Source organism: Wyeomyia smithii, chromosome 2 (genome assembly GCF_029784165.1).
Source record: "Wyeomyia smithii strain HCP4-BCI-WySm-NY-G18 chromosome 2, ASM2978416v1, whole genome shotgun sequence".
Classification (NCBI taxonomy): domain Eukaryota; kingdom Metazoa; phylum Arthropoda; class Insecta; order Diptera; family Culicidae; genus Wyeomyia; species Wyeomyia smithii.
The window spans coordinates 198,929,311-198,942,273 of record NC_073695.1 but is presented as its reverse complement, the minus strand read 5'-3'; the positions used below and the strand labels follow the sequence as shown (position 1 = coordinate 198,942,273).

The following is a 12,963-nucleotide window of genomic DNA, read 5'->3' as shown; positions in this document are numbered from 1 at the left end:
CCCGAACCAGACCCGAACCCAAGATTTTATAGTCGGGTTTCGGGTTTTTAAACTCAAATCCGACATGAACCCGACATTTTTAAACCCGAACCCGAAAATTTGTTTTTTTCACCGAACTCGAGCTCGAAATTTCCAAACCCAAACCCGACGGGTTTCAAAACCCCGAAACTCGACTACTAGAAATCGTTAAGAAAAAATAGTTTTTTGAAATCGTTGAGGAAAATGAATTTTTAAAAATTTTCTTAGCCTTGTTCACGCCTTTATTTGTAGGTCGAGACAGGTCTTTCAAAATTTACACCAAACGGTGAGGGTGCTATGGCTACGCTTGTTATTCATCCTTCGACGTCATAGTGAATGATTATCAATTGCCACTATAGATCAGTATGTGACTTACATTCCTCGTGTGTTTGCCAAGTCTTTATCATTATCGTTTTCTGAGAAATGCATATGAGCGATACTTATGAGACACCAGACATTGCACTTCCGCTTAGTTTAAATGTTTCATAACGAATTATTTACTTGCAGTGTTGTCGATTATGAATGCATCGTCCATATGTGTATCCAGAGTTCATCAGGACTCCCGAGTTATCGAGTAATTAAGAACCAAAAAAAGGACTCAGTTAATAAGACATAGGCGGCGCAAAATTATACTTCAATATCATTTGGCGAAGATCGGTAACTAATGCGGCGTTGACAGAATCTTAACTCTTTTGAACAACTGAAGATCGCCGACAAATATCAACGGCGATGGACCTGAGGAATGATAAGTTATTGCGGTTTCAACCAACTAAAAAATCCATCAGTGGATAAAATCACACTGTCAGCTTAAATTACAAAAAGGAAATTTCCAAAAGTTTACGATAAAAAGATCATCCCGTTAAAACTGATGCTGCAACATAAGTTATTGCATGAAGATATCCTAACCCCGACATGAATTTGCAAGGTTCAACTGGTGTTTTCCACAACAAACAATTTTTAGATAATTCTCCTTCTTGTGCATTCAAAAATAAAGATTTTGTAACGTGATATGGGAATGTAAGTACGTCGAATCTGTGAGTGAACTTGTAGTGAAGCATAATTGTATGGAAAAAAATATCGATGCAGCGCTGTAAAGCGTGAATGCAAACGTATAAGTTACCGTTGACCATGTTATCTAATCATGTTGCTACACCTGCCGCCTTATCTGATAACGATGTGGATAAGTGTGTGCGAAGCACTTACAAAATTCTGCAGTTTAACCGAAATTATCAGTTCGATTCCACGCCCGGTTTATAACGGTTCGAAGGTCTGGTATGGTTAGGTGTTAGGTGTAAAAGTTAAATAGCATTAAATTCCGTTATTTCTCTGGTCATTAGAGGCCGCGCAGTGAAAATGTGGAAAAATTCAGCCACCGCAACTCTGACCTTTGCGTTCGCTTTAATTGCTAGTGTCCACGGGCAAACTCCAGGTAGGTTCAGTTTTTGCAGGTTTCAAAATACAATCAATCTTTGTTCAATCATGTGATTTGTTAGAAAAGCGAAAAAAAGCTGTTATGCTATTAAGCTGTCTGTTCAACGAACAGCAAGAAATAATTGAAGGTCGATCTAAAACGGTGTACAACAAATCCTAGCGATTTCTGATTAAGGGATTTGGATTCAGAATATCAAGTTATCTTTTATGTTTGATAGCGCAACCGGCAAATGCTGTTACTAATCTACGTTGAGCGCGAAAGATTGGTTATTGGAGGTAACCATATCAAATTCTTAGGAAATAATAACCGTTGTCGATTCATCGCCGCATTCAGCGTATATATTGACGGGGTGAAGAGTAGTATGCATAAGATAAGATAAGAGCCATGTTTAAATATTAGTTTAAACACCCAAACCAAAGTGTTCTGATTCAAGTGGCTGAATGTGTTTGTGCTTTTTTGCAGATAGGATATGTGCCACTACCAAATTCACCGAGCAGTGTCTTCAGCTACATCGTGGCAATACGGAAGTTGTATGTGTCACCGTGCAGGATAGGTATTGTTAATTAAGCGCAAACTGTACTGACTAACGATAAGCTAATAAACTCTACCCTTTTCGACCGACAGTATCGAATGCGCTCAGAATATCCGCAATGGAACAGCCGATATCGGAATTTTTAGCGCGGAAAGCATGTTGCAATTAGCCACACTAGGATGGGATGGACTTACGATCGTTAAAGAGCTACGACATAAGGATCGTATTCGAGAAGCTGTTGACTACCGTGCAGTAGTAGTAGTTCCTTCAGGACATCAGGGTGGGCTGGAGGGGTTACGCGGAAAGAAATTCTGCCATCCAGGATTACACTACGGCCGCCAACAACGCTGGAGCGAGCGCTTTCTAAAGCATTTTGAACGATTGGTTGTTCCAACACCCTGTGAGGATCAGAAAAGTGGAGCCGAAATTGAAACAGCGGCTTTATCCAAATTTTTCCAGTCGGCTTGTCGTCCTGGAAAGTGGTCCAACGTACCCCAAGAAGACGCAGAATTGAGTGAGTATTGTATCACATCTCTAATTAACACGAATGTCCTTCAACCTATGATTACACACGTATAGAAACTAAGTACCCGAATCTCTGTGAATTATGCCACAATTCCAACCAATGTAGTTACGACGCAACGACCGTGTCCAATCATCGCGCCGCACTGGATTGTCTTCGCTCAGGAGGTGATGTAGCTTACGTATCACAACAGGATGCGGTTGAATTTTTCACCTTTAACAACGACATTACGGAAAACTACGCCTATCTATGTCCAAACGGGACGCTAGTACCGGTGAAAGATACCACCAACATATGCTCCTGGTTAACTCAGCCATGGCCGGTCATTATGTCTACCGCTGCACGGCCGGTTGAGATTGCATCACGAATTGATCGGTGGATGCGCGGAGTTAGTGGATCGGTTTGGGAGACTGCTATACAGGAAATTATTGGTCAGGACAGCCAATCCGTAATCTCCGCTGGATCTATCCAAGCTCCGGTAGATTATCTTCGACCCTATCGGCAAATTCCGATTCCGTCGGATCTCTGTCAAACTACGGCTCGCTGGTGTACCACATCGCTCGAGGAGAAAGAAAAATGCGATGTACTCCGGACAGCTGCATTAACATCCGGAATCCTTCCCATTATTGAGTGTACGGATCCCGTAACCAGTCGAATGGCTTGTTTTAGTGATATCGCCAGCCAACGAGCAGATTTTATTGGAATCGATTCTAATTTTGGCTTCTTGGCAAGGCAGTAAGTCAGTTATTTTTACAATTAAGTTTTTTTTTACTATTCGACAAACTGTATATTTCAGTCTGTTTAACTTGACTGCGGCAATGTTCCAGGAAACCGAGAAAGAGAAGTACTCGTCAGTTGTGGTGATTGTTCGCGACGACAGCCGCTTCGCTCGTTTCGAGAATTTGCGCAACGCCAAAGCCTGCATTCCAGAGTTTGGTGGAATCGGTGAGTTTTCCTCTAGTGTATATCTGACAATAGAGTAGAGCTGCGAAAAGCGGTCTAAACAATTGTCGACCTTTAATCCATATTGAGAGTACCTATATCATAATTGTGTGTGCCGTTCTACACTAAACCTAACTTACTTTCAGCATCGATTGCGTTCATCAATGTTGGTAGAACACGTGGTGTGTTTGATCGAAATGTTTGCAACTACGGACGATTGCTGGGAGACTTTTTCGGCGACTCGTGTGCCCCTGGTTCGCGGGACAGCCTGCACGACCCGAATGGTGTTAATGCCGAATCATTGTGCACCCTTTGCCACAATGCGTTCCGGCCGAACGATACCGTAGTATCCCCCCGGGCTGGCGATGCCGCTGAAGAAGACACGACGGCTGTACATGATGAGTTGGAACTGCAGCCACCGGAGATTCAAAGTAAGAGTGATTTAGAGGGCACCATCGATAGAAATGTTAATTGCGCTGCAAGTCAAAATAATCCATTCTATGGGACGAAAGGTGCGCTGAACTGTTTGATGCAGGGCGGGGAGGTGGCCATTGTTGAAGCTCAGAACTTAGCTGAACATGCTCGTGCGTTGGGAATGAATCCAAACGATTACAGAATTTTGTGTCGTAATGGTACATTAGCAGCATATCCCGGATTTCAAATAGATGAAGAATGTGTGCTAACAACTATTGTCGATGGTGAGATTGTTGTGCGACGCAAATCTTCTAGAACAGCTGGTATCGTTAATGCATTAAGTTCGCTAGACGTGTATCTTCAAAGTGATCCGGATTTTAAGATGTACAACATTTATAACGGTGTGAAAAATTTACTCTTTGAAGATTCAGCTTTAGGGTTAGTTTCCACTCAGCACACCGAGTTAGGTCATGCTGTACAGAACTACATTCGTTTGTTCGAAAATATCGAGGACTGCAAAAACAGCGCAGGAACTACAACTGTCAGCCCAGGAGGAGGCGCAGCCATGATAACCATCAACGTGTTTATGACATTCTTGTTTGTTTTGTACAACGTCGTTAGAAGATGAAAGATAGCTTATAAGAAAATTTCTTTCATACATCGAATTAGTTTTTAGAAATCACTTTCGCAATTTCCATATAAACTGTTCAATTGTATTATTTTTCTAAGAAACCATTAATAAAGATCGAACGAATTCAGTATGAGTCTTATGTTACGATTCTAATATCTTAATTATGATTTTCAAAACGTTGTACAAATCATCATCATTTCCACAGTTGGGCAGCAGAGATCTCTGCTTAAGCAACGCATTCAATCTCCTCGGTACAGGACTACTTTTAATGGCACCTTTACCTTTCTGATTGTTGGCAATCAGCTTCCACACGGAACATGCCATCAGTAGTTGCTCCTCGGCATTGGTTCCATCCAAAACTGCTTTCAGAGTATGCATGTAGTCAGTTGAAGCCAACAATGCTGGCCGATTACTAGCTACGAATGACAGGTTCCGCAATATTTCCAGCGAAAGCCGACGAAGTTTTACATTAGAGCTTCTAATTAATGCTCCCAGAACGGTTAGGTGTCTAAAACAAAACAGAAGTAATAGAAAATATTAGATTAAGTTGCAAAATAATCGAGTAAAGCTCTGGGGAAGTACAATTCAATACATACTTTACTTCAGCGATGTCACTATGTCGAGTGTATATTTCCCAAAACTCCAGCCAAAGCCTGGTGACTTTCGCCCATGGAGTTTGCAACTTCGTTACCGCCGGATGTAGCTTGCTTATGTTGTCCATCACGTTAAACTTAGACAGTACGGAACGACCTTCCTGGCACGAGCAACAGTTGGTCAGGACTCGTAAACATAGTTCCATTACAACGAGTTCGCTTTTAGGTCCTTTAACCTTGCCCGTTTCAGCAGTGACTGTCGCTATCGTGAGTTTCAAAATGGAGTGTGGATGGCCCGGATATTTTGAGGATAAAATCTTGCATACGAAAATGGACTTTTCCGTTAAGCAAACCAGAGCTTGTAGGAACTCCTTTTCCAGATCTCGGTTATTGCAAAGCCAAGGCCACAGCTGCAGAAATAGTTTGCATATGCGATTAATGTTGGCCTGGTGTACGAGGATGTCATTTCTAAACCATGCGGATACTATGCTGGCTATTGCTGAAAGTTCCTCGATGATGGGAGTTTTCTTGCTGTCTCCATTTCGTTTAATGAAGTCTTGATAGCTTATGCCGATTCCACTATAGATTGCATCCAAGCGATCTAATAACATTTCTAGGAACTTACTTTTACGAGACACTTGTTTGGCCTTCTCAGAGTGATGCAGTAGAACTTGAATGGCAGAAAATAGAGAGCGCTTTTGCAGAGAAAACAACAGTGCTCCATTTTCGGGTTTATCGCGGGCACAAACAAGTTCAAACTGTTTGATAAGACACGTCATAATCCGTTCCGATCCGGTCGTCAATGGTTCCGGCTCATGCGTTTTGCTAGAAGTTTTGACTATTTCTTGCGGCCTTTTATTTGGATCACAATTCTCACAATCTTCGTCCGAAGAGAATCCGCTAGACAACTGAGTCTGCATTTTAATATTTCCTCTGGAAATTGATTGCTTATTACTTCGCTCCAGGGAACATTCGACATCCAAATTCTGTGTTTCAATTAAGTCAAAAAATGATGTGAAGTCGGTGGAGTCGGCAGATGTGACGTTTGACGTTACTAATAACACGGTCAGGAATTGAAGGCAAAGGCTTTGATAATCTGGAAACAAAAATTCGTTTAAGTGTTTTTTTTTGTGTGAAAAAGCAATGCTCTATACTTTTCGCGGTACTACGAGAAATTCCTCGAATTATAAATTGCACCAGTCGTGCAACTCCTAATGAATATAAGGCCACGCTAACAAGACTATTACCCAGCTTATGCATCGCGAGAATATTCAATAGATGCATGATGCTACCCGTTACCTGCCGAAATATGGAGTCATCACAAGTAGTGTATAAATCGACATTCAAGAGGTAGATGATTCCTCCGATAACAGCTTGGTATGGAGAAATCAGCTCGCATATTTCATCTTTGTTGATTTTGCAGCATCGAACGAGAAGGTTGCAAATTTCCGATACCATCACAGAAGCTGAACATGTAGGATGCAACGGAACCATAGAGATGCAGCTGAAAATTCGAAACATTTTTATCGAGAGTCATATAGAATCTTCAAACCATGAACTTACTTCATAAGCCTTTGTAAGCAGCACTTTTCAACGAAAAATTCCAGCAGATCTGGCTTAAGATCTAGCAAACTACTGAATATCATGCTATAACTTTTAACAACATCACATGTAAGCATTTGAACGCCTTGCTGTTCTTCAAGTTTCATGTCATCCTGTGTGGTAAAATTTTGCAGCGACTCTAAAGCTTGCTCAAAGAAACGATGTTTTTTAAGGATTGTTAAAACTGTCTGTAATGGATCTGCATCCAGTTTGGTGTTGCTGTTTCGATCGCATGGAAGCATGAATGTGTGTAGGAGACCATCGTTCTCCGACCGATGTGATAACAGATTGATCAGCAGTCCTGCGGCAGATTCTTTAACGAGACTAGCTTCCTCCGAGTCGAGTAACGTTGTAACACAACTTGCATGAATGCCACCTGGTAGATATGCACACTCTTTAATGATCGCATGTGCTCCTGATAAACTTTGAGCCATTTTAGTTAGTACGTTCCAAGCACATGCTCGAATCAACACACTTGTGTGGCTGCATTGCAGTGCCAATACCTTGTAATGCTTCGATTTCAAATGTACCTCCTTTATTTGCTCCAAAACAAGTGATATTATAATCAAGCAGTTTTTTGCGATGGTCGATCCGGAGTAGGTTATCGAGCCTAGAAGGTTAATGTAGGAACATAGTTTGTTAACGACGTGGCTCAAAAATTTACTATCGAACTCAATTAGTTCGCTGTAAACGACAACTCTGGCTAGACCAACCAGCGAAAGAATTCTCATCAAGTCACATTTTTGCAGGTCGTTATCCAGACGGTTTATAATTATTTCGAATAGTTTGTTAAGCAGGTTAAAGTTGTGTTCACGTTTTATTTTTATTTGATAGTTTTCTTCGTTCAACAGCAGACATGTTACGTTTGGGTTTCCACACGAGAGTGCTACTTGTAGAGTGATTTTGATGAAATCTGCATTTTTCATGAACAGTTCACCCGAACAGGTATTGGATTTCAGCAGCTGAATAAAGATACTACTCTGTTCGAAGAGTGACGTAACAATCCAAACCAGCACGTTCTCATATCCAATTTGGATCAGATCTCCTAACAAACCGATAACATCTACAAGCAGTTTTTCATCTGCCGCGGTATTGGGGGGAGTTATAATAAATCTTTTAAGATGCTTAACGATGGAGTTGTGCAGTATTTGTACTTGCATTGGAAGAAGCAAATTAATCTCTAACCCTGACAGACCAATAGATACTTCTGCGTGGGATGTAGCCGTGGCGATGTTTTTCAAACTGTTCCGAAAAATTTCATCAACGTGGCTCGTCTTTATCATGTTGAGATCTTTTTTGGTCAAACATAATGAACGATCAAACCTAAGACTTTGATCTTCAAGATCTATCACTTCACCATCTTTGTTTTGTTTAGATGTCATTAGATGTGGCGGTAGAATGCTGTAGTCTATGATCACAGTTTCATCGTCTTTGTTTTTCGATTTGAGTGACTGGCGGCATTTTTTAGCATTAACCAGGATATTATCGAAGGCGTCGAACCATTGACATGCAAAAGCTAATCGAAGAAATTGCCACGCTACTTGTCGATAATTGTCTTTGTATATCGAACTCTGTGTTGTTTGATTCAAACTAAAATATGTAGGTAATTATAGTGTTTTGTTTTATCATTGACCATGCGCATCCATAGCAAAATATGCAATGGCAAGGCACGGACTTACCTATTGTTTGCATGAGCAGTTGTGGAGTTTCGTAAGGTTGCACACTCTGCTCCGCATGTACCGTTGAACCGAAGAACGCTGTTGTCTTGACCAATCAGACGACTAGAATGTTTTTCCGTTATACAATCACGGCTAAAGAAAATCTCCTCTAAAAGACTCAGTTCATTGAAGGAACTTTCCTGCCAGTGAAACTCGCACACGAAAGGTACACTGTAGTTTTCGCAAATTTTCGGTAAAGATATGGTCTTACCACACCCGGAACTATACGCGTCAAAAAGCAACAGGAAAAGAAGCGAACAACAATCCGGTTTAAAAACGGGCAAGTGGTGATAGGTGAGTAGTGCCCGCATTACCAGATTGTACGCATTTACATTATTCGCCAGGAACCGGTTAAACTCCGGAATTGTGAAGCAAAGTTTTGCTAATATTCCAACGGCAGGCACGGCGCTATCCGGGTAATCAAGGCAGTGTTGTTCACGAAGAGCATTGTCCAATACTTGCAATACAAACGCCCATCCGTTTGATTGATGAATTATATTACACAAACATGGATCTTCGGCCATCAGATTCAGTTGTACTAAAGCGCTGCGCCTTATGGCGGGATCGCAGTTGTCTTGTTCAAGAGTGTCCAATAGAGGTTTTACAGCATTAAGCTCGTACACATCGGCAGACAGATGTTTTGCAATGTCGTATTTACTTTTTACCAAACAAATGCTGTTGGAGATCGTATCACGGATATGCTCGATATTCGGTGAATAGTTCTGATGACTTGTGCTCAGCAGAAAAAGCACACGGGTTAACGCTTCCTCGCGAATATCGGCATCGTCTTGAAACAAGAAGCGAAGATTGCCGCGAAGCAAATCCAACGCAGGTAAACCAGAGTCCGGGTGAAACAGCGCAATAATGGCACGGGACAGTGTCGTATGTTTCTTGACAATTGCCAACGCTTGAAGTAGTGGCATAACGGGCAGGATGATATTCAGTAAATCGGACCAGCGGTTCAACAAAAATGTTCGAGAGTTTAGTACGAATAGCAGAATAGTTTCAGATTGTTGCTGGATCTGGAACAGAAAAGTATATTACACTTGACAAGAACTGTACACTTTTGCTGGCATATTTTAGCTCAAAATTAATCAAAATTGATCGATCAAAATTAAACTCTGTAAAAGAGTACAAACTTACTTTTCTATTGGCATGGCAAAACCCGAAACAGACAACTTCGACCAAGATTTCAACCGTGAGTGGAATACCTAGCGACTGCAATTTGTTTTCCATTTTGAAGGAACCTTTCCGGTGCGTCAGAATTGCACCCTCATCCAGTGAGCTAATGTAATCCTTAATCACACCACAACAGGCGTCGTACGCAGTACTGAACAAACACGGAAAATGTGTTATCAAATAACACCGCAAAACTGCAGTTTATGCTCACCTTTTAATCAGTTCATCCGAATGGGCAAGAAGCCGCAAAATCAGCTTCTCAGCTGTTTCTCTCAGTTTCGAGTTTCCATCGAAGTAATGCTGGCAACTAGAACAACACAGCACACGGTAATTTGAATTCAACGATACAAACAAGCCTCACTTACTTTCCAACAGCGCGAACCATCAACTTTACCAGTTCTGTTGATCGATGCAAATGCAACGTGTCAATGGCTTCCAATCCTATGAAAATCAATTCTTCATCGGACAACACCGTGGGCTGTCGCAGAACAGATACTGCAGGAGCAAACATTTCATCAGCACCTAGTAGAATTTGCAGCTTGTGATTTTCGAACTTTAGTACTTGCTCCAGCAACGGTTCATACACCGATGGGTAAATATGTTTCATTGGGTAATCGAGTGCCGCTATTTGTAGCTCGTGAAGCCAGTTTTGGTCCCCTGCTTCCAGCACTAGACGATGATTCGTCGAGTTAATAGTCTCGAAAGCTGCCGGGTTATAGGACAGCTTATTAGGAAAGCATGTATCATCGTTAGTGGCAGGTACATCCAATTCATCGCGCGAGTTCAAGCTAAAAACGTGCAGGAACCTAGAAAAAATGTCAATTGTGACAAGATATTTCGTTCTCGCTGCGAAACACTTGGGATTTGATTCCCAGCTATGACGAAAATGTTTAGTAAGGTAGCCGAGTTCATGTCTGATTTCGTTGAACTGGTTTTTTTCTAGTGCGATGGTACTGCCAAATTCTAAAAGCTCGTGGAAAAGATTGAAGATTTTATTCGAATCCTGAAGGTCGACGTCATCGGAAACATCTTTCAAGCAGCCAATGCCCAAGCGGTAAAGCTCGTAAATAACTGCTGGAACAGAAATTTGCACAGCGCGCCCTTCTTCCGGATTTTGCTGTTTGGGATCTCGATAGGTGTACATGCTTGTTAGTCGCAATGATTTAAGTCTTTTTTGTAAAGAAACTGTTAAACGGTGAAATATTTCAACACCTGCTCGGATACTGATATTTCTGGCTTCTATTAGTTTTACAAGATTATGAAAGATATACGGCGGCTGAAGGAAGAATTCAGGTGGATACTCATTGATCGAAGGTATGAGATAATCTAAGGCATGTCGTATATCCTTTCCATCTCGTCCCGGTTGCAATGATTCGTTCAGATTTTTGAAAATTTTTGCATCTGAAGGTAGCGGTGTTTCCCAGTATTTAGTAAAGTAGCTTGGATTTTGTGCGGCAAGCATTTCAGGATTGGGGCTCTCACTTTGTCTAGGGCTACCAGTTAAATCGATGCAATCGATCTTGATGCTAGACATACTTTCGGCAAGACTCTCAACATTGCTGTTAGTTTGATGATATGTTGAATTTGAATTGTTCACCAGTTTAACCACGCTATCCACCATATTAGCTAATTCTGGGTTAGAACCAATAAGATATTTGATTTTGCCAAATTCTTTAACGAGCCGACCGCTGCTAAAATGATTAACGATATCCCGCCTATATTGACTCTGAAATAGTGCACTGTCGTAATTATATTCATTAGGTATGCAAAGAACATTTACCATTAGTAGTAGAGAGAGCAGCTCAAGAACCGTTGCTTCTTCGCAAAGAGGAACATTTGCAAACCATCGGATGAGATGTTTGGTCAGGGAAGTTGGTTTAAAATTGATTTCATAGTTCTCTCGCAATCCTCGTTTAATTTTATTTTCAATGTCGTGCAATGTGCGAACACGAATTTCTTGAATCTCATGGCCTAAAATTAAAAATATAATTTCATTTCTAACGATCAGGATAGAGAAAAATCATACCTAAATTGGTCAGCGATTCTTGATCAATGGTAAGAGTCATGACTAAATTTTGTTTCGTAAAATCATTGATAACTTTCAAATTTTTAGAAAATTGGCCGTTGAAGCTATCAGTAAACAGATTTAATTCGCGGTTTTTGTTTAGTTTGATTATTTGACAGCTATGTTTAATATACACGCTCGTAAATAATAACTCATGAACTGAGCAACTCTGACTCAGTTTAGAATACACGCTCTTTCTGGTTAACCCAAAACTGAGCAAAACCTAATCAGTTTCGCTAAAACCGTATGTACTCAAAATTGAGTAGAAGTTGTTTTACTCATTTTTGAGTAAATATTACCCATATTATCCCTGATGCGCGATGCGTAAAAGTTACTCATTTTAGACCCAGAAATGAGTACTTTAAGCTTCAATGAGGGAGTTTCGGAAAAATTATCTACTCGATATTATTATATTTTGCATTTTTAATTGATTTTATGGCTACGTCTTACAACTTTTGGATTTCGATTGGTATAGTCACAGCGAACATAGCGAAGCTCTTGAAAAAATACCGATGGCAGCTCTGAAAGACTCGTGGTCGAAGATGACAATCCCATGAAAAATAACGAAATACCTGCCGGTCTTGAGCACTTAGACCTCGCATGCAATGTGGGGAAATGCAGATGTGTGCTCAATCCTTAAAGGGAAAAAAGTAAGTCGGTAGCGGAGAACTTTTCAGCATACCACTTTGCAGAATACCATTTCGCAGAATAAGAATAAAAAATGTAAAAAAATGTTGGGAATTTACCTTTATTCGCCGAGACACGGGAGATCTTTGAATTTATTCGCCGTATATCCAACCAACGAGTTCTGGTGGAAAAGAAAAATTGGCATTAGTTGCAGTCAATTATTTCAAATTATGAATTACTTACCGATAAGAAACTAATTTCAAACACTACTATTTCCTCCTTTTTGAAGTAGAACACTTCTCTCAGGAAGTTCGGCTACATAGGGATGTCAAATGAAAATCTAAAACCGAAAAAAGTGAAAAATATGTCCAATTTTAAATGCTAATAAATCGGTTAGTATTCGATGGATTTCCTTCGTTCTTGCAGCAATAAATTAGAAAATCTTTTAAGATTCTTCTCAAATAAAGATAATTGTAATTTTATTATTCAAACTATTGTAATATTGAAAATAGTCAAGCCTTGTCAAAACAAAAAATTCGACCTCTGATTGGTCGTTATATGATTGCTTCCCAAGCACGGTCGACAGAATCATATACCTTGCAATTGAAAATATGCTATTTGGCATATATAGGAGCTTGTTTCAGCCGAAGCCGCTCATAACAGTTCTTGACAGCGACAATAGCAGTC

At 40.5% G+C, this 12,963-nt stretch overlaps 2 protein-coding genes across 2 annotated transcripts; one reads left to right on the top strand and one right to left on the bottom strand.

Annotated features, from left to right (window-relative positions):
• The first annotated feature begins 1,240 nt into the window (after positions 1-1,240).
• LOC129724302 (transferrin-like) lies at positions 1,241-4,620 on the top strand. The gene is made up of 6 exons (XM_055679057.1): positions 1,241-1,447; positions 1,913-2,003; positions 2,075-2,496; positions 2,562-3,240; positions 3,302-3,450; positions 3,594-4,620. The coding sequence occupies exons 1-6, from the start codon at positions 1,372-1,374 to the stop codon at positions 4,487-4,489; spliced, it is 2,313 nt and encodes a 770-aa protein (XP_055535032.1). The 5' UTR covers positions 1,241-1,371; the 3' UTR covers positions 4,490-4,620.
• On the bottom strand, positions 4,545-11,747 carry LOC129724301 (protein rotatin homolog). The gene is made up of 10 exons (XM_055679056.1): positions 11,611-11,747; positions 11,365-11,555; positions 9,950-11,310; positions 9,796-9,891; positions 9,549-9,735; positions 8,367-9,427; positions 6,649-8,277; positions 6,240-6,589; positions 5,089-6,181; positions 4,545-5,000 (listed from the first exon to the last, which is right to left on the bottom strand). The coding sequence occupies exons 1-10, from the start codon at positions 11,648-11,650 to the stop codon at positions 4,634-4,636; spliced, it is 6,375 nt and encodes a 2,124-aa protein (XP_055535031.1). The 5' UTR covers positions 11,651-11,747; the 3' UTR covers positions 4,545-4,633.
• Between the last annotated feature and the right edge of the window lie 1,216 nt (positions 11,748-12,963).